Source organism: Lissotriton helveticus, chromosome 5_1 (assembly GCF_964261635.1).
Source record: "Lissotriton helveticus chromosome 5_1, aLisHel1.1, whole genome shotgun sequence".
Classification (NCBI taxonomy): Eukaryota; Metazoa; Chordata; class Amphibia; order Caudata; family Salamandridae; genus Lissotriton; species Lissotriton helveticus.
In genome coordinates this window covers 42,761,294-42,785,512 of record NC_136065.1, presented here as the reverse complement: position 1 = coordinate 42,785,512, position 24,219 = coordinate 42,761,294, and the positions used below count along the sequence as shown (strand labels likewise).

General features: G+C 41.8%; 1 protein-coding gene across 1 annotated transcript in view; it reads left to right on the top strand.

Annotated features, from left to right (window-relative positions):
• LOC144752372 (butyrophilin-like protein 9) overlaps positions 1-24,219 on the top strand; it is a 401,025-nt gene that overhangs the window by 20,223 nt on the left and 356,583 nt on the right. The window contains exon 3 of the mRNA XM_078640307.1: positions 11,151-11,516. Coding sequence (XP_078496433.1) covers positions 11,151-11,516 — 366 coding nt within the window. The remainder of the gene's footprint in view (positions 1-11,150; positions 11,517-24,219) is intronic.

The window sequence follows — 24,219 nt, the reverse complement described above, 5'->3', positions numbered from 1 at the left end:
CTTAGCCTGATTCTTAATCTTCTCAACACCTCTTTAAGCTCTTATCTAGATCCTCAGAACTGGAAACACGCTTGGGTGCTCCCCCTACTGAAAAAGATCCATCTTGATCCTCTCTGCTGGTCTAGTTATCATCCTATTTCCCTCCTTTCAGTCTTCTATAAAGTCTTGGAAATGCATATCAACTCCCAACACTCCTCTCACGTGGCTACTCACAAACTATTTCATCTGTCAAAATCTGGCTTTTGTTCTGGCTACGGCACCGCATCAGCTCTGCTTGGGTCACTGAATATCTCAGGCTACAGCTTGATTGTGGTGGCACAGCAGCTCTTATTTTACTGGATTTGAGGGCAGCATTTGAGACGGTCTCACATTCCATCTTGTTTGATCGTCTTGAAGCCTCAGGCTTTGTGGGTGCGGCCTTGAGGTGGCTGATCTAATTTTTTTTAGAGATCGCTCGTTCCAAGTCTTCTTACATACCACTAAATCAAATCCAGTAGCTCTAACTTCAGGAGTGCCGCTGGGCTCAATTTTAAGGCCTCTGGTTTTTTAATCGTTACACTTGCCCTCTGGATGACATTGCGTAGAAGTCGGAACTGACAGTTTTTTCCTACGCTGATGATACCCAGATCATCTTCTCTCTTTCCGCTGCTCAGCATCAGGACTCTTCCTTTCTCCAGCTCCTACTGTGCAATATCTCTTTGTGGATGTCAAGAAATTCCTTGAAGCTGAAAGTTTCTAAAACGGAGGTCCTGATTCTGGGAAACAACCCCGAACAATGGGGAAGTACCCATTGGCCTGACACTCTGAGACCTTTACATGCTCCGGTCTCTAAAGTTAAGATCCTGTGTTTTATTATTGACAACAATATCTCCCTAGAGCCCAGGTCTCCAAGGTCACCCAAACCTGCTTTGCGGTTCTCAAGTGGCTAAAAGAAATATTCCAGTTAATTCCACCTGCTGCCCAGAGAACAGTAATGCAGACGTTAGTGATTACAGACTTGAGTATGGCGATGTTTTGTACCTGGGCTCTGATAAAGCCTCTGTCCATCGCTTACATCTCATTCAAAATGAGGCGCTCGCCTTCTTTTTGGGCTGCCTCAACATGCCTCAGTCTCACCGTTGCTGCATCAACTCCATTGGCTCAAGGTGAACAAACCCATCGAGTTCAAGGCCCTATGCTACATGTTCTGGGTCAAACATGGTTTGGTGCCCCCTTACATACAAAGTCTGGTCAAACCCTTCGTGCCCTCTCGACAGCTGAGATCAATGAGCCTTTCTCTGTTTTTTGTTCCCAGAGTCCGTCTAACTCATTTGAGAGGCAGCTCGTTCCCCTATCTTGGCCCCAAATTATGGAATTCTCTTTCGTTGCAACTTAGGTTGTGTCATTCGCTTTAAGCCTTCTATAAGAAATTAAAGACTTTCCTTTACTAACAAGCATAACCCGCTTTGTGCTCCTTCTGCAGTCTGTGGCTTGCGTATTGTCCTGCTCAGCGGCGGGAAACCCTGTTGGGTTGCTGTGCACTTTATAAATCTATAAATATAAGCTCATTTCAGTTCTTTTTTTAATTAAAGAGAGTAAATGGCTGTTCTTCTAAAGATGGGTCAAACAATTAGAAGAAATGCATTCCACTGATAAATGTATGTTCTTGTGCATACATGGAGAGTGGAGCTAGGGCCTCAAAAATACCTTAACGTCTTGTAGAGCTGAACCTTTGTAGATAGAACTGAGCTCCAGCACAAAGGCAGCCAAGTCCCTGCATACATAGTGCTAAATCCATGCACAAATAGAGCAGAGACTGTGTACCAATAGGTAATTTCTTTCATTGAGCTGGAGCTCGGTTCCTGCATACATAGTACTGCAGCCCTGGGCAGACAGAGTTGAGCTCTGCCAAGTATGCATTGGAGCTCTATTGCAGACAGTTGTGAGCCTCTGCACAGACATAAATCGTGGTGAGCCAGTTCACTACCAGAATTTATCATATGTGCGAATATAGACAAAAAGGTGAGAAAGAAATGAGGAGAGTGTGACTGAGGTGGAAAAGAAAAGAGAGGGAGATAAAACAAGAGACACCAGTGAGAGACATATGAACAACACCACAACAATAATTCTAAGGCAAACTTTATCATGCTCAGGGTATTTGTGAACTGCATAGCTCACCCTGGAGAGTATCCTGGTGCTGAGAAAGCAGGGGTTATGTCATCTGTAACTGTGACTTCTTCTGGCTGAAGTGCCATGTTTTCAGTTTCTTGCATGGCGCAAGTACTGAGGAGGCAGATCAGATATGTTGGGGTAGGTTGTTCCAGGCTTTGGGTACGAGGTAGGGGAAAGCTGGTTCTTTGTAAGTGGGAGAGGTGTGTGAGCAGGATTCTGGCTGAGCAAAAGAGTCTGGAGTCAATCACTCCTGGCCGCAACACAATAGAAGATTGGAGGGAAGCAGCGTTTGAATACTTCAATCTTTGTGTATATGATGGTTAATGAAAGTAGTTCACAGGCTCTGTCTTCCCAAATGCATCTTTTTGATCATTGAGTCTGACCTTGGAAAGGTATGGCCATCTAATGTCAATATATATTATGTTACATCCTCTAATTAATTTGTAATATTGCAGTGTATAAAATGGTTAGTGACAGAAATTCAGTTGTTGTTATTGCAAACGCAATCTTTTTGAATGTTGAGCTTTATCGTTTGAAAGAGATGGTCATTTGGTAATCACTTATACTATGCTCCCTCCTCAGTATATTCCTTTACATGTGTATTTTATAATAGAGCATCCATTTTGTATGTTCTTCCTGATTCTATCTTATGTCAACATTGACAAATGGGTTTGCATAAATCCACGTTGAATAGATTATGAATGCATGACATTTCCAATAGGGAATACCCTTAATACTCTGTGATTGTTTTATGTAAATACAATACTAACCTCCCTTACAGGGCTCATTTGTTTTCTGAGGTGATAGTATTTTTCAAGTGTACATACATTTGTTTGTTATATTTTCTGAAAGTCCTTCTTCACCCTCAGTCAATTATTTTCTTTATGTTTTTCCGGTATTTATCACAATACTTTAGGTACCATGAATTTAGTCTTGGGCAACTAATTTTGGAAGACCATTAGTAACAAAAGACTCTGTTCTCATCGCGCGGGCGTCACTATGCATGTGTAGAGATTTAAAAAGATAGGCTCCTCACACGCACACTTGTCGGCCTTAGAATCATACCGGCCTGCGTACCTGAGTCAATGCATGAGGCCTCTGGTTTGTGGGATTCATGCATAGTCGGCCTTAGATTCTTTCTACAATTCACCGCGTGTCTGCCAAAAGAGCTCCCATGCTAAATTTTTCTATTGTTAGGAGGTTATAGTGAAGTGATTGATGCAGCTTCTTTGTTTACTTTCAAGCATTAGCCCACGACACCTGGGTAAAGAGTCGTAAGGACTCATGGCTTTACTGGCTCCATTGGGATGCGCTGGCTGCAATTATCATGTATCAGATCACTACTGGGACTCACAAGTTTAATCAGACTCGGATAACATTGATTTCCTGGTTGAATGAGCTGCCAGCACATCTACTGTTTATTGGCAGTGATCCAGTCATGAGGGCTGCTTTGTCGCTACTTTTTTGTGAGATCAAATTAGATATTTTAACCCGCATTTGCATTAATGTAGCCTTATAGCCCACCTTTGCGGACATACCGGCTGTTAAAGGCCCGCTCCAGCGTTAAATGCCCGAGCTGAAGGCTCTAAAGCGGAACTTTAATAGCCGGTATAGCCCAGCTACGAAGTGCTATGAAGCTATTAGAACATTCTGCCACTAGAGCGCAGAATGTTCTAACAAATAAAACAAAGGCCTCTTGAGCCCGAGGGGATTGAAAACCCCTCGGGCTCCGAGAGGCCTTTGTTAACAAAAACATTGGAATGTTGCTCTGCGGGCTTTTACTGGCCCATAGAAGCACGGAGCGCTCCATTGTATTCAATAGAGTCCTCCACATTCCAATGTTCTAATACATGTTAGGCACATGCCTAAGGGCGTATTTTATAGGATTTTAAATGGCTAGATGAGTTTTCAATCAGCAGCCCCAGTGGTTGCCTTTTAGTGAGTTACTGTATTCACACTCTCCTTTTGTTTGTAGATGATTTGAATTACTTGTTGGTATTGGTATTTCTGTAGATACCACTGTTTGAATGTTACCACAATAATACCAACACTAAGACACATTCCTATTTCTTCACAGCCCCATTGGAATGACCAATTTGGGAATAGACATATGATCTTTTCTTTAGTTTTTTGAGCTTGTGTAAGTGTTCACTGCACATCGCATTGGAGATTATACCACTCCATTACATCAAGGGATATGCGCCTTACGCATGGATCTTTGGACGGTGGTGGTAACTTACCTTGGTTAGTAAGTCATTCTCAGCAGTGTATCACGTCAAACAAATAGGATCATTAATTAAACAATTTTTTGGATCTTTACACATTGATTGATAGATGATTGTTTCATCCTCAGTTGTCTCCTGCAAACATGTTCATCCTGATGATGACCCATGCTTAAATGCATTTTGTATTGTGTGTTGAAATGTTGACAACTTCTACAGTGGACTGGTTCTTAAATTCTACTAAGGATTCCAACACTCATATTGTTTAGTGCTGTTTGCTCTATCCATATGTCTCTATCAGTCTCAAGTACATATGTACATCTTGTATAGCACTTGAGAACTATGTATTCACTTGATCACTTGCACTGTGTCGTTACAGCCTTAGAAGCACCTTTGTGTGTATGTAACTGAGAACCAAATTAAAATTAAGTTCCTGATTTTAATAAGATGGTTTCTCTAATAAATGATTTTCTTTAAATTCAACCTTTTTAATGAATGTTTGTTTGTAACTATTGAAAGCTATTGCCTTGGAAGTCTAAGGTTATGTTTCCCTTCTTAAGGAACATTTCTATTTTGAATTATTGTCTCACTCAGGACACAGGGTTATTGGGTAGCCCCATAATCCTTTCAATTGGCATATAGAGGGCAGAATAATCATTCATGTAGTGGGATAGTGCTTATATGTTAAGACAATATGATGTTGAATAGAATTGTGCTCTGATTTCCTGAGATTGTAACTTTTTTTCATATCAACACAGTAATTCTGCAGTTTGTTAATTTAATGTGCAAAAATAAGATATAAAACGTCTTGATTTAGAGGTGAGGCAGAAGAATTTTATGAAGACGAGATGGTGGTGGGATGCATTCCTTTTCTCTTTTGATTTTGCTGCCCATTTGGGACTTTTTTATATTTAATTTCTCTGTATTGCCCTATTCAGTAAGAACCTTCATGGAATTCACTCTGTATCACGTAGTTTTGAATTTGAAATGAACCCCTTTAATTGTTCTGCTCATCTAGAACTCAGGGGCATATTATCAAGGAACCTCGTTAAAATTATCTCCGTTTTATCGACAGGAAACGGCCGATAAAACGGTATAATGGGCTTGCTAATATGTGTTATAGAATTCCTATAGAATCCCAGGCTAGATGTGCAGGACACGTAACATGGGATTCTATAGGAATGCTATAACGTTTATTAGCAAGCCCATTATCGCAGTTTTATCGGCAGTTTCCTGCCAATAAAACGGCGATAATGTTAACGAGGTTCCTTGCTAATATGCCCCTAAGTTATTGAGTTGGTGCTTTTACTTTATTAAATGTATTTTCAGATTTTTCACGGGAGGTGCCTTTTCCCTGGAACACATTGCCTCATGAACTTCAGGTTTAGGACTGGTTCTGATTCATCCAATTATTGATTTCTTTAATGTAAATTTGGCGGGCCATAATTATGGACTCGCCATACCCGCCCACACTACCTCACATTTTTCTATTTACTTTACTGTTGTCCCTACCTCCTATATCTTTTTACATCATCTTCATTTCTAACTCCTTTTCCCACTACTTTATATCTCTTGCTAAACTGTTCTATTTCTGTGTTTGTCTATCTCCTCTATCCTGCTCTTCCCATTCTCTTACTCAGCAGGGTCACAGGTGACTGTCTACCCAGAGAAGTGCACACGTACAAAGGGAAGAAGGAGGAAAAGTTTGGTAAAGAGAAATTTTGGGAAAGTCATTAGATCAATGGAATAGGGAAAATCTTGAGAGCAGTGCTTTGATTTTCAGTGTTTCATTAAGAATGCCAGGAATGAAGGGGGATATATTTATGGGTACAAAGCTCCATTTTCAAGCTCTGTTGAATATGTTCTATTTTAGCATCATGCGCTAATTCACTAAACATTTAACAAGTCACCCTAAGCATATTGTTTCCTACATTGTGAGTAATAAACCGTCTCAACACTGAATTCCAAATAAAATGTGGTGGTTGCACATAAAATATTCTAGATCCAAACAATCAAAACAAACAGCTCTATTTAATTAAAAATGTATTTGCTACTGTTTGGCTGCCAGACGCAAGGCAGGTCGAGCTTTTGGTTGTTTTGTATATCCCAGTTGCTACAGCTTTAACATGTCAATGGTATTGGCATCAAAAGAGCTTAAATGAGCTAAAAAGAGGCAATACATTCAAAGTTGTACAGAACAGAGGTCCAAAATATGCATTGCCCAGACCCCATAAATCCTTCAGATGCAGCTGGTTATACTGCACAACAAGTGGGCGATAGAGTAGGGTCTCTAGGGTTGCTTCCTCTCGCCCACACATGGCTAGCTCACAGCTACACAAGTAGGAGGATGGTTATGTAGAGCGGAACATCTCTGAAAATAAGATCCTATATTGGCAAATGCACAGCAACATACAGAGTTGCTGCACTGCACTGCATGAACTGAAGATAGTTGGAAAACGATATATGTACAGAGATACGGCGCTCTTCAGCTCTCTTCTAGTGCTAGGAAACTTGTGGCTGCCTAGCACCATTGCAGGCCCCCTTGCACCATGGTACAAGGGTGCCTGCATCATGGGCAGGAGGATTTATTGTGTGCAGGAAGGAATACCTTCCTGCACAAACATAATCCCAAAACAATCCAAAGAGACATATTCTTCATTCATTGCATGATGCAGAATGCATCGCACATAGAAGGAGGAAGTAATGAGGAGAAATAAACATGTTTCTCCTCATTATCCCTTTCTGTGATAGGTGTCCCAATTTCATTCAATTCCAGAATTGTAAACTTTAGTGTTAGACCTGACAGGCTTATGGTGGTCTTTCCCCCAACTTTGTGCCTGCCTCCGTCCATTTTTCTGATCTTGTTTATGCTGGTACTAGGACTCTGTGCACTTTACCACTGCTTGTGCTCTCTCCCCTTAACATGTTCATATTGTCTCCTCCACAGTTGGCATATTTAATTTATCCATAAGCCCTAGTAATATGGTACCCCTTGTACCAGGGCCTATAGATAAAATGATACTAGTGGATCTGCAGCACTAAATGTGCCACCCACATAAGTAAACCTTTTACCATGTATCAGGCCTGCCACTGCAGGGCCTGTATGTGCAGATTACACTGCCATTTTGGCCCGGCAAAACAAACCTCCTACTAGGCCTAAACCTTTCCTTTTTATACATATAATTCAGCCCGAAGGTAGGTCCTGCTTAACCCATGGAGCAGGGTGCAATTTGGGCACAGTATGTACTTTTAAAGTTTATATGTCCTGGTTGTCAAAAACTCCCAAAGTCCATTTTAACTCTTTCTAGGCCTATATCTCCATAGGGTATCATTGGGATTACCTTATTACATTCCATAGGTGTAATTTCCGATTGGGAGGTGATAGGAACCCCAAGTCTAGTGTCTCTGGAATCACAATATAAAATCACAACTTATGGTGAAGTTAGATTTTAAATTGCACTTCTGAAAATGTCACTTTCTGAAAGATCAAATGTACATATACTGTACCCCCTCAACCATAGATTTATATTTCACTTTGTTTGACGTGAAACCCTTGCACTTACCATAGGGCAATTAACGCCTCTGATTTGTGTCTTGGTGTGCTCTTTCACACTCCTCACTCTATGCCACCCATCACTCTCTCAAGATGCTAGTCTTTTAGTAGCATCTATATGTATATCCCCTATGTTATTTCAAATTAAATCTATACAATTACGAGCAGTGAATGTGCTATGGCAAAGAAGACATTTATTGATTTGTCACTAATTTTTTTTATCAGGTTATTCAATGTATAGAATAGTATTACAGAAAGAAAACATAAACTCATCTAACATTTTTACAATTCAGATACATCTTACAACAAGTCACTTACATATATTGTGTCTTTGCATCTATAACACTTAAACATACGTGTCCAACATAAAATTCACAAACAATAGGTTTGGGGATTTATTACACTCCCTCATTCATTTGATCCTAAAGGTATCTTGAGGCCCTGTGTGGTAGTTGGAAAAGGGGTGGGGTTCTCCTAGTCTGTTTCTAGAATACATTATTTTTTCTCTTTCTTTTTCACGTATAGAATTTAATCTTTTATTGATGCTATTCGCCCCCTGACTACTTATTACAATATGCCCGAAATGTTTCAACCTTCACAAGGAGCCGGCTGGTTTGCATAAAGCTCTTCCTCGGGGCTGGGTATGTGTTTTTATTGGGACACAGTCTTGCATTTGGACTGATCAGTATTTCTCTCTAATCTTGGAATGCCTTAGCTTCCTCCACAAGGAGTAATTGGTTCTGTACTTCCTATCTTTCTGTATTCACTTTGTGGAAAACTGTTTTCTGGGAGTTACTCCTGAATCTTTGATTTGCCTTGCATTCCGAACATCTAGCTTTTTTGCTTCACCTATAACACTTCCTGGTTTCTCTGAAATCATCAAATCCCGCCTTGAAGTGGCAGTGAAATATCACTCTATGGTGGAGGGAGTATAGTATATGTACATTTGAGTTCCCCTTTCGGCTGCAACAGGATTTTCTCTGTGTATGTTAGACGTTATGAAAGTTGGGAATGTTCTTACTAGCTATTTAGTGCCTGCTGCCTGTCTCTGTTTAGTCTGAGCTGGGTGACAGCTGGTCTATGTGTATTCCCTTTAGACAGCCACACATAAAAGAAGAAGGTGTGACTTGATGGGCCATCATGAGAGATATCAGGTGGGAGCTGGGACCAGCCTTGCACTTGCGCCTGAATAGGCCGTGCGCTGTCCGCACATAAAGGACAGCATACCCTCCTGTAGTGGGTCTGCAGCCAGAGCAGGAAAGGAGGACCACTGTGCACTTCAAAGACCCTTCTTTGAAGTCTCCCCCACTTACGTGGGACACCTGGATATAAGTACTGGACCTCTGATATCATGACTTCAGTGCATTTCTGGACTTGTGTCCATTCTCCAACAAAAAAGAATTGCAGTGATGATGAAAAGACTACAATTCTGCTAGACTGCTGTTTGCTAAACTACTGCTTTGCTGTGTTACCTGCTCCTTCTTGCCTGGGTGAGAAGGACTAGACTTGCATCATTTGGGCTAGCTGACTGGCCACCTGATCTGAAGTCTCAGGGACATAAAAAACTTTCAACCTGCCTGCTCCAGCACTTGGACTCTACAGTCTGTGAGTCTACTCTGCCAAGTGGCAGCAACCAAGCACTAGACAATTGGAAGTGGGCCTAGGTGTTTGCTCTACGGCAACCAATGTATTATTTGCTGCAACAACATAATCGACGCATCAACGTTGTTGCGGGAACAGAATCAGTGCATCGTACTTGGAACCAGTGCATCATCATCACAACTGCTACTTCAGAACAAGCGCATCCTCTCCATTGCTTGGAGAAGATTGACACACCACCTCTACTGCGTGGAGAAACCCAGAGCATTACCTTCAAAAATTTCACTTCTCAGAACCTTGGCATCGCCTTCTAAACCTTTCACATCACCGTTCTTGCATGGAAAAAATTGAGGCATCACCCCACCTGCACAGGAAACACAGACATATCGCATGACTGCCCCCGCATCCTCGCCGATGCAAAGCAAGGATTAAGGTACTTTTGTTCAGCAGGCCTCACTGGGGTGCTGCATCCGGCTCGTGCTCCCTCCTCAGTGAGCCTGAACTCTTGACTTTGTTTTGGTCCGACATGACCAGCTTATTGCTCCTGAGCCCTATTTTGCAGTTTATGTTAAAAAAAGAATTACTCAAGTTCTACTTATTGTATTTTTGTTGTTTTGATCTTGCTTTATCTATTAAATTGAATTTGATTCTTCTAACCTGATGTGGATTTTTTGTAAATGGTGTTTTCACTGTTTTACCGTTTGAAGTTTTTCACAAATACTTTACATAGTGCCTCCAAGCTAAGACTTATTGGTTTGTGCCGAGCTACCTGAGGTTGTGCAAAATTTAATTTAGGGTTGCCTGACCCTTACCCTGACTGGGATTGTGGTTGCTGTTTGACTTAGGGTTACACTCCCAGTCAACTAACAACCAATTTTTAACACTTAGCAAATCTGGAATTGCGTGAAATCCATGGGTGGATCATGCTTCACACATGAAATGCTTAAAACTCAGAAATATAATGCAACACAGCTAAATCTGCTGCATTATGTTACATTTCTTATACAGCTGTACAAGCCCACACAAATCCGCCCTTGCCTTGTAAATCCAAAATAAGATGCAAGGGTGATGCAAACGCTTAGTACATCTGGCCTTAATGTCTGGTTAGATTTTGTGCATTCCTTTCCCCTGCTCAGATTTTGTGGCGAATAAACGCGCCTGCTGAAGGCAGGGGTAGAAACCCATTCATATTGGCAAAGTCGATATACAATCGTGGATTGCCATTGGATTGTCACTATGGCAATGCTCACCACTGCCAGTGGTGGAAAATGGTCTCCTTCCTGCTAGGGCACTACTGCACTACTACCTGTTGTATAATGATACCACAGTTTTTAAAGAATTACTACTCAGGTGCAGAATAGCCCAACTAACACATTTGATTTGGTTGTTGAAGGTTCAGGACACACATTGATGAGTTCAATGACACCATGTGGTAATGGCTGTCTGCTACCTACTAACGTGAAAGAAAATAAGAATTTAGCTTAGATTTGTAAGAGTAGAAACTAAAACCCTTACAGAATAAAACATGGCTGGTGCTGTTTCCTTCCAGTGTGCACCCTGTGAGCAGAACCACATCTGCTTTATCATTTGTGCTGAAAGTTGTTATCTTTTGTTTTCCTTGACAGGTGCAGCTGTGCAGTCTGTGAATGCTGTTGGGCCCAGTCAGCCTATTTGTGCCATTGTTGGTGGGGAGACCATACTTTCCTGCCAACTTGACCCCCCGATAAGTGCTGTGGAAATGGAAGTTTTCTGGGAAACATCAAATAGAGTTTACCTTGTGCATCTCTATGACAATGGGACGGAATATGATGATAAACTGGATGAGCCGTATAAAGGGAGGACTAAAATGATCAAAAAAGACATTGCACACGGAGGCGTGGCTGTGTCATTCACCAATATCACCCGCTCCGATGCCAGACGATACATGTGCGCCTTTCTATCTACAACCCCGGATGTGGAAACCTTTGCGGAATTTGAGATACAGGTAGCAGGTTAGTGTCCATGTGGATTAATTTGCATTTTTCTAATGATGCAGGATTTGAAAGTCAAATGTACAGAATGGGAAAAGTGTTGTGATAATCTTCACACTTCAACATTGGCAAGAATGTCAGCACTTCAGCTCTTGAATTATGCTTAGTCATGGTTTTGTTATTGCTCAATGTCACAATTCAGAGCAGCTCTCTTGATTCCACCATAACCTTCCATGGGTATATAGTACTGGAAATGATGTTAAAGAGGGATTGTGGCACCTCTTATGAACTCATTCTATTTGGAAGAACTTCTTTGACACAGACCACTTCTTGCTGCTTCATTCTGCGTCCATATTTTAGAGTGCCGTACGTACACACTTTGGTTTGTGTTGCTTTACTGTGCCTGGCTGTCCCTCGGTTAGAGAGATGCCAGTCACTGACAATAAAGATTTGAAAAACTCATGTTTCATCTGCATGCTGGCATGCAGTAAACTTTTACTTTGGGATGTGAATTAGGGCCGGGGTGCCCCCATTAGAAAAACAGGTAAAAAAGAGGCCTTCAGTTTGAAATCAAGTCAATTTAGAAACTTAGTATACACTCTGTATAAGTATTTCGCAAGGTAAGGGAGACTTCATGTATTTGTGTTTGCTGCGAGTATTCTTTGTGGCAATATTGGGTAATCAACATTAAAAAATGTCTCACCTAGCCATACACCCGGCCTACACTGAAAAACGTGTTCTACCAGAGTGGTGCTTCATGTAGTGGCATAGCAAAACTTCAGGGGGCCCCCTGCAAGTAACATGAAGCCCCCTCATGCTCCAGACCCATTCAAGCCTCCTGCCCATGCACAGTGCTGGAGGGGACCACCTGGAGCTCAGGGTACCCCCCTGCACCGCAGGGACTGTGGGGGCTATCGTTGCGCCACTTACCCATAGGGGATCTGTGACTGTATATGATAATTTGATGTGACACCTCGAATCAACACAGTTCACAAGTAGAATGGGAATGTACCAGGAGAAGACACGTATTAAAAAAAGGTCCTAAAACAACAAAGAGCGCAAAATCCAGGATGCTTCTTTGAATGCCAACCTATGACAGTACCTACGAGCTTTATCAGAATACTAGTTGATTCCCTGTCACAAAGCACCTGTATGCATGCAGGTCATTGTTTTCAGCGTCAATTGATGTGATAAAATACTAGGAAACACTTAGGTTGTTAAATCAAAAGTCAAGGGCGGAAAACTGCATTGCTGTTGACTTGGAGTGACCTTACAAAAATGTATCCAATGCCTGAGCCATCTTTAAACGAGTCTGGTCTTAAGGTGGCTGAAAGGAGGAGAAATGCTTTATTTCTCCTCGTTTTTGCTTTTTCCATGTGTGATGCCTTGTGTAGAACACGTGGAGAAAGCAAAATGCCATTGTTTGTTTATGTACTGGAAGGTGTCCCTTCCTGTACATAAACAAAAATAAATAAACCTCCCTGCTTGCAGCCACCCTTGCACTCTGGTCCAAGGGTGCCTGCGTTGGCGCTAAGTTGTGAAACTTAGCACCATTGCAGGGTGAAAATCAAGGCTGCACCCTATCCTTGATAATACGCTGCAGCCTTGCTTTTCCGAAGTGGCGTCGAGAGGCATTAAGCCAAGAAGGCTAACAACTCTCTCCGCCGCTTCCTTGCTAATATGTCCCTTAATCTTAAAACTAACGAAAACCAGCATCGCCTGTCATGTGGGCTATCTGTCTGCATGCTTATTTCTAGAAACCAACACAATTCATTCATCAACAGAGCCTCTTTGAGGAGCCAATCAATGTCTTCATCGATGCACACACTGAACTCCGAGCAGCCACAAAGTACTGTGCTGAGGGGGCCCCCTGCAGCTCTGGGGCTTCCGCACACTGCAGGCGCTGCGGGGCCCTGTGTTACGCCACTTCTGGGGCAGAACCACAACCTTACGCCTCCCCGGAACAGACATATCATGGAGAAATATTTTTATTTCTCCCTGGTTTTTCCTCTTTCTATGTGTGCTGCATTCTACAGCACACACAGAAAGAGCAAAACGCCTCTTGGAATTGTTTTTGTGCAGGAAGGTGCCGCTTCCTGCATAAAAACAGTCCTGACTGCAAAGAAGGCCCCCTAGCACCGTGGTGTAAGGGTGCCTGCGTTGGTGCTAGGCAGCAAATTATGCGCCAACACAGGGGGAAAAGACAGGAATGCACCGCATTTAATCAATACTGGGCATTCCTGCCCTTTCACATTGGCGTAGGGCAACGTAGCTAGATGACTTGCGGCCCTTCCCAGCACCAATTCCTCATAAATGAGGCCGTCAGCGCACATGAAGCAATGGTTTAATAACCCATGTTTCACTGGAATTATATAAATCTCATGAATTATTTACATATTACCTGGACATTATCATTCCCATGAATTATGACTTTCATTCCAATTTCATTGTACACACCTAATTGGTCATAACTATGAAAATGCATTAAACAAATTAAAGCACGGAAGCATACTGCTCCTATTTACATTTGCTATTAGTTTGAGCCACGTTTTTTCCATGAAACATAAATGAAACTTCAATATTATTTATAAAAAAATTTATCAAATCTTACAAAGCCCCCAGATCCCTCCGCTCCGACCAGGAACATCTCATCGTCACTCCTAGAGTCAAGAAGGCCCGAACAGGAGGTAGGCGCTTCTCGGTTCATAGCGCACGCCTCTGGAACGCCCTACCTCACTACCTGAGAACTGAACCCATCTATCTAAGGTACAGGAAGCAATTGAAAACCCACCTCTTTCCTTAAATTATCCTTCCCTGCCCTGCTGACCCGCCAGTCGTATTTGATTCTAGCGCTGGGATACCTACGGGTGACTACGCGCTCTATAAAATTAAAATAATAATAATAATAATAATATTATTTAGAAAATTCATCCCATTTTATTTGATCATCGAAGAAAGTAGCAGTGAAAGCATTCACTTCTATATGCAAAGCACACTTTTTACACAGTAAAAATACTGTCTATAAAACAGTAAACACCACATCATTAACATCATAAGTGAACCTTTCTATTATATAGGACAACACTTTAGCCAGAGCCACTGGAATTACGCGATTTTCTGGCGGCTGCATTTCCCACATAAATGTGGAATATCCATAGTTGTGGGGGGGTAGCACTCTCAATGTTGAGAAATGTCCTCCGGGCTCCTCAAATGTCCTTGTATGAAGCTTTCTTTCAAAGTTAAATACAAAATAAACTGCAAAGTTCAAACGGCAATGATGCTCTAATTTTTTATCAAAATTTTCTTCATGCATCTCGTTGTATTCACAAGTATACATTTCATGATGTCATCACGGTTCAATAAATGCACTCAAACTATCCCAATGCATTACGGCATTTGAATCATGACTTCTTCTGGGGACATGTTCTATTAACAAAGAGAGAAAGTGATTGTACTCTAAGTATTGAATGAATGAGAAGGAAGCTAGTCACATGTATCAAACGACATGGTAAAGTGATCGTGCAGTTTGAGTTAGAAGTCGGTGAAAGTGGTTCAACGTGATTTAAAACGGTTACGAGTGGATTAGTGGTTGAACGGAGTGTTCAAACATGCCTTTAACTTCAACAAAAGATCATTCCTGACAAACTGCCACGCTAAAATAAGTGACTGACTCGGGGAAGGATGATGCGGTGCGCGGCGGCTGTCCGCGATTAAGTGAAAGGTGAAGTGAAAAGAGTTTTACATCCGCAGTGCTTTCAGTTAAAGTGCAATTTTAAGAATAGAGAAGTAAGTGCGTGGCTTACCGTGAACGTGCAAACAAGTTTCAACTCGCGTGTACAAAGAGACTCGACCGGGCTTTGGGAAGACTGGACCCCGGAAGTATATTAAGAGGAGGTTACAGAGACGCGTGAGGCACGTTTCTTAAAGGTGCAGTGTATGAATTACCGAACGTTAGTCTCAGTATAAGTGAAAATCAGACATAAAAACGGGAATCAATGAAATAAGTGAGAATTAATAACGTACTGAATCACGGTGATATCCCAGATATTACTTAATAAGATGAGAGTAATAGGAGTGTGTGTAAGGGTAACCACACGGTGTATGGAACCAAATGGCTAGCGTTCAATCAAATAGTAATTACTCATAACAAAAAACAAAGGCAACAACATAAATCTAGATCTAATTATCGATGCTATTAGCAAGTATGTACGAAATAGAAAAGGAGTTGCTTATAACGATAAGATGATCAATACTAGTACAATACGATTTGGTAATGAAGGTGACTGAGCTAATCACTTAGCGCATTGTGGGAGCTACGGGCTGAAAAAACAGTCTGTTATAAATAACATAAATATTCCACACGATCATTTAGACCATGTGGTTTCATGCTGCACAATGTAAAAATCCAGTAATTCTCTCTTCTAAGCAGTTCAATGTGGTTATCTCTGCCTTCTTTTTTTGTGGCTGTTTCCAAAGCACAGTATCGTAATTGGCTAATTCCATGTCCGGCTTCAAGGAAGTGTTGTGCCACAGTGGATTTGAGTTGTTTGGTTCTGATGTTAGACTTATGTTCATTGGGTCGTGTTTTTAGTTTCCTCTCGGTCTGTCCAACATAAATCTTCCCACAGGGGCATTTCAACATATAGATGGCGTTGGAGGTATCGCAAGTCGCTGTGGCTCTAACCTTGATTTTGTTGCCCTTCATAGGGTGGTTGATAGTAGTTCCTTGAATAACACTATTACAGTGATTGCAATTTCTGCATGGAATTGTTCCTTTGAACTCGGTGATGGTGGATTTGGGAGTCTTAAGGAGTTCTCCTAAATTTTTGGCTCTGGTGTAGGCAAAGATCGGTTGATTGTCAAAAATCTTATTGAAGTCAGGTTCTATCCTGAGGATCTCCCAATGTTTTTTGATGATCTGCTTGAATTTGTTACTGGCTGTGGAGTATTTAGACACAACGGTGATTGAATCTCTTTTGGGTATGGTTATGCTGGATAGTAAATCGTTTCTAGATTTAGTCTCACATCGTTGTTTGGCCTGCTCGAGGACTGGGTCTGGGTACCCTCGAGATTTGAACCTCTGTATGGTAGTTTGAACTTCCTTCTCGAAATGATCAGTGTCGGAGGTAATCCTTTTTGCCCTGATAAGTTGGCTGTATGGTAAATGGTTTTTCAAAGGTTGTGGGTGAAAGCTTGAGTAATGTAGTGTGTTGTTCCTGTCGGTTGACTTGCGGAATAAACTGGTCTTGAATTCTCTGGTGGTGTTGGTGACTTTAACATCCAGAAATGTTATGGATTCAGTTTGGATCTCATAGGTGAATTGGATCCGTTGATCAATGGTGTTGAGTTTAGACAGTTGTTGCTGCAGGATGTTTCGTGGACCATGCCAGATTAGAAAAATGTCATCTATGAATCTTACAAACATTTTTAGATGGTCGGTCCATTCTGTCTTGTTGAGGAGGTGGTCTTCTTCAAATCTATGCAGGAAAATATTAGCATATGCTGGTGCTGCTGAATTGCCCATGGACGTTCCAGTCATTTGTTGGTACCAATTGTCTTTCCATGTAAAGTAACTGTGGAACAATGTGAATTGTAGGAGTTCCATTAAGAAAAGTTTTAAATCGTTGTCCAATTCAGTTCTCAACAAGCAATATTCAATGGCTTCTATGCCCATCGAATGGGGGATGGAGGTGTATAACGATGATACATCCACTGTGCACAGTAACAGCTGGCTGTAGTCCTCTATTTGCACTTGACTGAGTTTTTTGAGAAAGTCTGTGGTGTCTCTGATGAAAGTGGGTAAGGTGATGACAATGGGCTGTAAGTATTTGTCTAAGAATTTTCCCACAGGATCGTGGATGCTGCCACATGTAGAGACTATAGGTCTGCATGGAGGTGTTTGAAATTTTTTATGTATTTTGGGAACCAAAAAGAATTTGGGACTTTTAGGATATTTCGTGACTAGGTATTTGGTAGTTTTATCAGAAATTACTTCGTTTTCAAGGGCTGAGTTTAGTATGTTGTCGAGTCTTTCCTTGAACTGAACGGTGGGATTGTTTTGTAATTTCTGGTAGGTGTTGGTGTCCGAGAGGTGAAGGGATGCCTGTTGTTCGTAATATGATGTGTTGAGGATAACGATAGCTCCACCCTTATCTGCCTTGACGCAGGTTATCTCGTTGTTGTTCGAAATGGATTTAAGGGTTTCGATCTCTTTGATGGTGTAGTTCTTGTTTTTGAATCGACGGTTGCAGTTCAGTTTGGATAAGTCATTCCTGACAAGAGTCTCATACGTATCAAGGGTCTTGTGTGAGACAGGTGCTAGAAAGTTGCTTTTGGGGCGTAAGCCTCTGAGTTGATCTGGCTGAAGATCTGCAGATGTTTGTATTACGTTTTGAAAAAAATGCTTTAGGCGTAATTTCCTCATGAGTTTGTAAAATGCAATTTCCAACTCGAGTCTGTTGGTCTGAGCCGTGGGAATGAATGACGTGCCTTTTTGTAAAATCCTTGTTTGAGTTTTGCTGAAGTTGAAGTCGGAGATGTTGATAACCTGATTGTCAGTTATTTCACTTTGGGTTTGTCTTTCTTGCTCGTTACTGTTCTTGTTTGGGGGGGTTCTTTGGTTTTTTCTTTTGGCCCTCCTTGATCTTCGCGTGGGTCCTGACCTAATTCTAAAAAAGGCTCACCCGATGTTGAGGCGGTTTCAGTGTTTGTTAAGGTGCCTTGAGCATTAGATATTGGTTTCTGTGTTATGAACCTGGGTCTTCTCCCTTGTTGGTTGGTTGTGTCCTCTTCTGAGGATGAGGTCTCGGTATTGGCGGTATAAGGTTTATTCTGTCGCCGTTTAGCATAAATGTCTGCCCAAGTGTATACCTCTCCCATTTTGTAATCTATAGTGTCTCTCCTTAGTTTTCTGATTTTACGTTCACTAACTTCAGCGGTGTGTCTGGCTAGTTGTACGTTGATGTCTTCCATGATTTTGTTGAGCTCTTCTGTGATGTAGCTGTTTTCAAGTTCTGCCTTGACTCGAGATGTATCTGTCGATAATTCTTCTAGAATGGTGGATAGTTCCTCAATTATCAATAGTATAAGGTCTAAGCTGCACTTGTTTAGGATGGCGTACCATCGGTCTTTGAATTTCTGAACGTTTTTGCATAAAGACGGTTTTAGTGGTATCCTTAAACCCCTCGGAATTCTTTGGGCTTTGTGGTACTTGACCATGGTGCTCGCATGCAGGCGTTGGTTGATTAACTTCTTTGATAGGTACAGCAATTGTCTAATATTCTGCTCCTTAGTGCGGTTTGTGGTTAACTCAGTGGTCTCCTCGTTGATGAGTGCATAGATTCTGCTGGCTTCATCATTGGAATACGTAAAGGTTTCTGCTCTTGTTTCCGTGAGGTGGAACATTTCATCCACCTCACCGAAACAAGAGCAGAAACCTTTGCGTATTCCAATGATGAAGCCAGCAGAATGTAGCAAATGAAAGCCCAAAGAATTCCGAGGGGTTTAAGGATACCACTAAAACCGTCTTTATGCAAAAACGTTCAGAAATTCAAAGACCGATGGTATGCCATCCTAAACAAGTGCAGCTTAGACCTTATACTATTGATAATTGAGGAACTATCCACCATTCTAGAAGAATTATCGACCGATATATCTCGAGTCAAGGCAGAACTTGAAAACAGCTACACCACAGAAGAGCTCAACAAAATCATGGAAGACATCAACGTACAACTAGCCAGACACACCGCTGAAGTTAGTGAACGTAAATTCAGAAAACTAAGGAGAGACACTATAGATTACAAAATGGGGGAGGTATACACTTGGGCAGACATTTATGCTAAATGGCGACAGAATAAACCTTATACCGCCAATACCGAGACCTCATCCTCAGAAGAGGACACAACCAACCAACAAGGGAGAAGACCCAGGTTCATAACACAGAAACCAATATCTAATGCTCAAGTCACCTTAACAAACACTGAAACCGACTCAACATCGGGTGAGCCTTTTTTAGAATTAGGTCAGGACCCACGCGAAGATCCAGGAGGGCCAAAAGAAAAAACCAAAGAACCCCCCAAACAAGAACAGTAACGAGCAAGAAAGACAAACCCAAAGTGAAATAACTGACAATCTGGTTATCAACATCTCCGACTTCAACTTCAGCAAAACTCAAACAAGGATTTTACAAAAAGGCACGTCATTCATTCCCACGGCTCAGACCAACAGACTCGAGTTGGAAATTGCATTTTACAAACTCATGAGGAAATTACGCCTAAAGCATTTTTTTCAAAACGTAATACAAACATCTGCAGATCTTCAGCCAGATCAACTCAGAGGCTTACGCCCCAAAAGCAACTTTCTAGCACCTGTCTCACACAAGACCCTTGATACGTATGAGACTCTTGTCAGGAATGACTTATCCAAACTCAACTGCAACCGTCGATTCAAAAACAAGAACTACACCATCAAAGAGATCGAAACCCTTAAATCCATTTCGAACAACAACGAGATAACCTGCGTCAAGGCAGATAAGGGTGGAGCTATCGTTATCCTCAACACATCATATTATGAACAACAGGCATCCCTTCACCTCTCGGACACCAACACCTACCAGAAGTTACAAAACAATCCCACCGTTCAGTTCAAGGAAAGACTCGACAACATACTAAACTCAGCCCTTGAAAACGAAGTAATTTCTGATAAAACTACCAAATACCTAGTCACGAAATATCCTAAAAGTCCCAAATTCATTTTGGTTCCCAAAATACATAAAAATCTTCAAACACCTCCATGCAGACCTATAGTCTCTACATGTGGCAGCATCCACGATCCTGTGGGAAAATTCTTAGACAAATACTTACAGCCCATTGTCATCACCTTACCCACTTTCATCAGAGACACCACAGACTTTCTCAAAAAACTCAGTCAAGTGCAAATAGAGGACTATAGCCAGCTGTTACTGTGCACAGTGGATGTATCATCGTTATTCACCTCCATCCCCCATTCTATGGGCATAGAAGCCATTGATTATTGCTTGTTGAGAACTGAATTGGACAACGATTTAAAACTTTTCTTAATGGAACTCCTACAATTCACATTGTTCCACAGTTACTTTACATGGAAAGACAATTGGTACCAACAAATGACTGGAACGTCCATGGGCAATTCAGCAGTACCAGCATATGCTAATATTTTCATGCATAGATTTGAAGAAGACCACATCCTCAACAAGACAGAATGGACCGACCATCTAAAAATGTTTGTAAGATTCATAGATGACATTTTTCTAATCTGGCATGGTCCACGAAACATCCTGCAGCAACAACTGTCTAAACTCAACACCATTGATCAACTGATCCAATTCACCTATGAGATCCAAACTGGATCCATAACATTTCTGGATGTTAAAGTCACCAACACCACCACAGAATTCAAGACCAGTTTATTCCGCAAGTCAACCGACAGGAACAACACACTACATTACTCAAGCTTTCACCCACAACCTTTGAAAAACCATTTACCATACAGCCAACTTATCAGGGCAAAAAGGATTACCTCCGACACTGATCATTTCGAGAAGGAAGTTCAAACTACCGTACAGAGGTTCAAATCTCGAGGGTACCCAGACCCAGTCCTCGAGCAGGCCAAACAACGATGTGAGACTAAATCTAGAAACGATTTACTATCCAGCATAACCATACCCAAAAGAGATTCAATCACCGTTGTGTCTAAATACTCCACAGCCAGTAACAAATTCAAGCAGATCATCAAAAAACATTGGGAGATCCTCAGGATAGAACCTGACTTCAAAAAGATTTTTGACAATCAACCGATCTTTGCCTACACCAGAGCCAAAAATCTAGGAGAACTCCTTAAGACTCCCAAATCCACCATCACCGAGTTCAAAGGAACAATTCCATGCAGAAATTGCAATCACTGTAATAGTGTTATTCAAGGAACTACTATCAACCACCCTATGAAGGGCAACAAAATCAAGGTTAGAGCCACAGCGACTTGCGATACCTCCAACGCCATCTATATGTTGAAATGCCCCTGTGGGAAGATTTATGTAGGACAGACCGAGAGGAAACTAAAAACACGACTCAATGAACATAAGTCTAACATCAGAACCAAACAACTCAAATCCACTGTGGCACAACACTTCCTTGAAGCCGGACATGGAATTAGCCAATTACGATACTGTGCTTTGGAAACAGTCACAAAAAAAGAAGGCAGAGATAACCACATTGAACTGCTTAGAAGAGAGAATTACTGGATTTTTACATTGTGCAGCATGAAACCGCATGGTCTAGATGATCGGTGCGACTCCCCTTAGTCCCCTGTTACCATCTGACATCATGGAACCGGTAAGGTACCATATGCAATACACCAAGCAGGAGCTTCTTCTCCTACGCTCAAAAATGGCCAATTGCTGTGATCACATCTATCAAGACGATCGATTCCCGATCGCTTGCGACTTGTGTAACCAGATCTTTCAATCTCCTAAGATAAACATACAGGCAACAGCTAAACCCAATATGCTATTATTAAATTGCAGATCAATGAAAAAACACAAACTGGAAATATATGATTTATTAACCACTAATAAGCCTGATGTGCTTTTTCTTACCGAGACGTGGTTGGATGAGGATTCTTCCCCGGAAGCGCTTGAAGCAATCCCCCCTGGCTACTGTCTACTTCGGTTAGACAGACATATACAAAGAGGGGGTGGGATAGCCCTCATTCATAAGTTGGAATTAGAATGCACCCTAACAAAAGCCACTATACTGCACTGCGAAAGCGGCTTATTTGCCATTAAACTTGGACCTAGATACATTATTAATGGTCTGTTGGTATATCGTCCGCCTGGAGCAGCTGGACAATTTGATAGTCAGCTTCTGGACTTTATTACGCAGCCAGCTCTCCGTTACAAAAAGTTTATCATTTTAGGTGATTTAAACCTCCATTTTGACGACAGGGAATGTAAGGAGGCACAGAAGGTAGCAATAGCTCTGGCGTCATTAGGGCTGAATTTACAATCTACTGCCCCATCACACCAACACGGCCACCTATTGGATCCCATTTTTGCCAACTGGGAGGACATTACTACCTTCCCTCCGGTCAAAATAATCTGGTCAGACCATTTTGTCATCCCGTTCCTGGTTGTTAACACACCCATAGAAAATAGATTTTTTAAACCTCCCTTCCTGAAACGAAGAAATTGGAAAAAGTTTAGCCAGGAAGCCTTTAGACATGCTCTTCAAAAAAATCTCCCTCTGCAAAGTAACTCTCTTCAAGAAGCTTGGATAAATTATGAAAACTGGTTGTCCAATGCCCTGGATGAGATAGCACCTTGGACATCCAAGCCTCCGGCTAGGCAATCCAAAACCGCTCCCTGGTTTTCGGAAAAATTAAAACTTGCCAAAGCCAGATGTAAAACTCTAGAGCGCAGCTGGAGAAAACATTACAATCTTGAGGATAAACTACTACATAAGACTGAACTAAATAAATACCATAAATTAGTGAGATCGGAAAAAAGCTGCCACCTTAAAAATAGAATTGATTCAGCGGACAACCCTACAAAAGAACTGTTCTCTATTTATAAAGAACTCACGATCCCAACTAGATTGGAAGCTCAAGTTACTCTCTCGAAAGAACTGTGTGACTCCATTGCTGATTTTTTTGTTGACAAGATTGACAAAATCCATGCCACCTTCACAAGAGATGAGTCCACCTCTAGCAAATCGGTAGAAGTTAATAACAGCAACACGGTGACCTCAGGTCTCACATGTTTTACTACTCCTGAGAAACGAGAGCTACTCAGCATTGTAAATAGTATACAATCGGGCTCCCCGAGCGATATATGCCCGCCGACTCGCTGCAGAGGAGTAATGGAGTCTACAATAATTGAGCATATCAGTCTTATTGTATCGCTTTCCTTTAAAGAATGCAAGGTATTAGATGCCTGGAAAACTGCCCAAATAATCCCCCTAAAAAAAAAGGCCAACATCCACATCTCCCATTTCCAGAATCTACGCCCTATCTCCCTCCTCCCTTTCTGTGCTAAGATTGTGGAGAAAATAGTGAATAGGCAGCTCATGAGTTATCTGAAAGAACACTCACTCTTGCATCCCACACAATCAGGGTTCAGAGCTGGATACTCTACGGAGTCAGCCCTACTCTTCTCCACCGAGAGTCTTAGGCATATTGTGGACGGGGGAGAGACAGCAGCGTTGGTTCTCTTAGATCTTAGTGCAGCTTTTGACACCGTGCTGCACTCAACGCTGCTGTCTCGGCTTTCTGGTATGGGAGTAAAGGGGTCAGCCCATGCGTGGCTGGAGTCCTTCCTGGTTAACAGGAACTTTCAGATACACTGCCCCCCCTTTAAGTCTTCTCTCAGAAATGCGAGCCACGGGGTTCCCCAGGGCTAGAGTTTGAGCCCCACATTGTTTAATATCTATATGGAACCCCTGGCTCGCATAGTTGAGACTTATGGTGTGGGCATTGTCAGTTACGCTGATGACACCCAATTGATGTTCAAGCTTACGCCCGACCACAGTGAAGATGCCACCAATTTCTCCAACTGCCTCTCTTCCGTGGCAGCTTGGATGAACAACAACTGTCTCCGCCTTAATGGCGACAAAACCGAGCTGCTGGTGGTAGGAAAATCATCTTCCGCATGGTCTCACATGTGGTGGCCTGCGGAATTAGGCAGTCCCCCTTG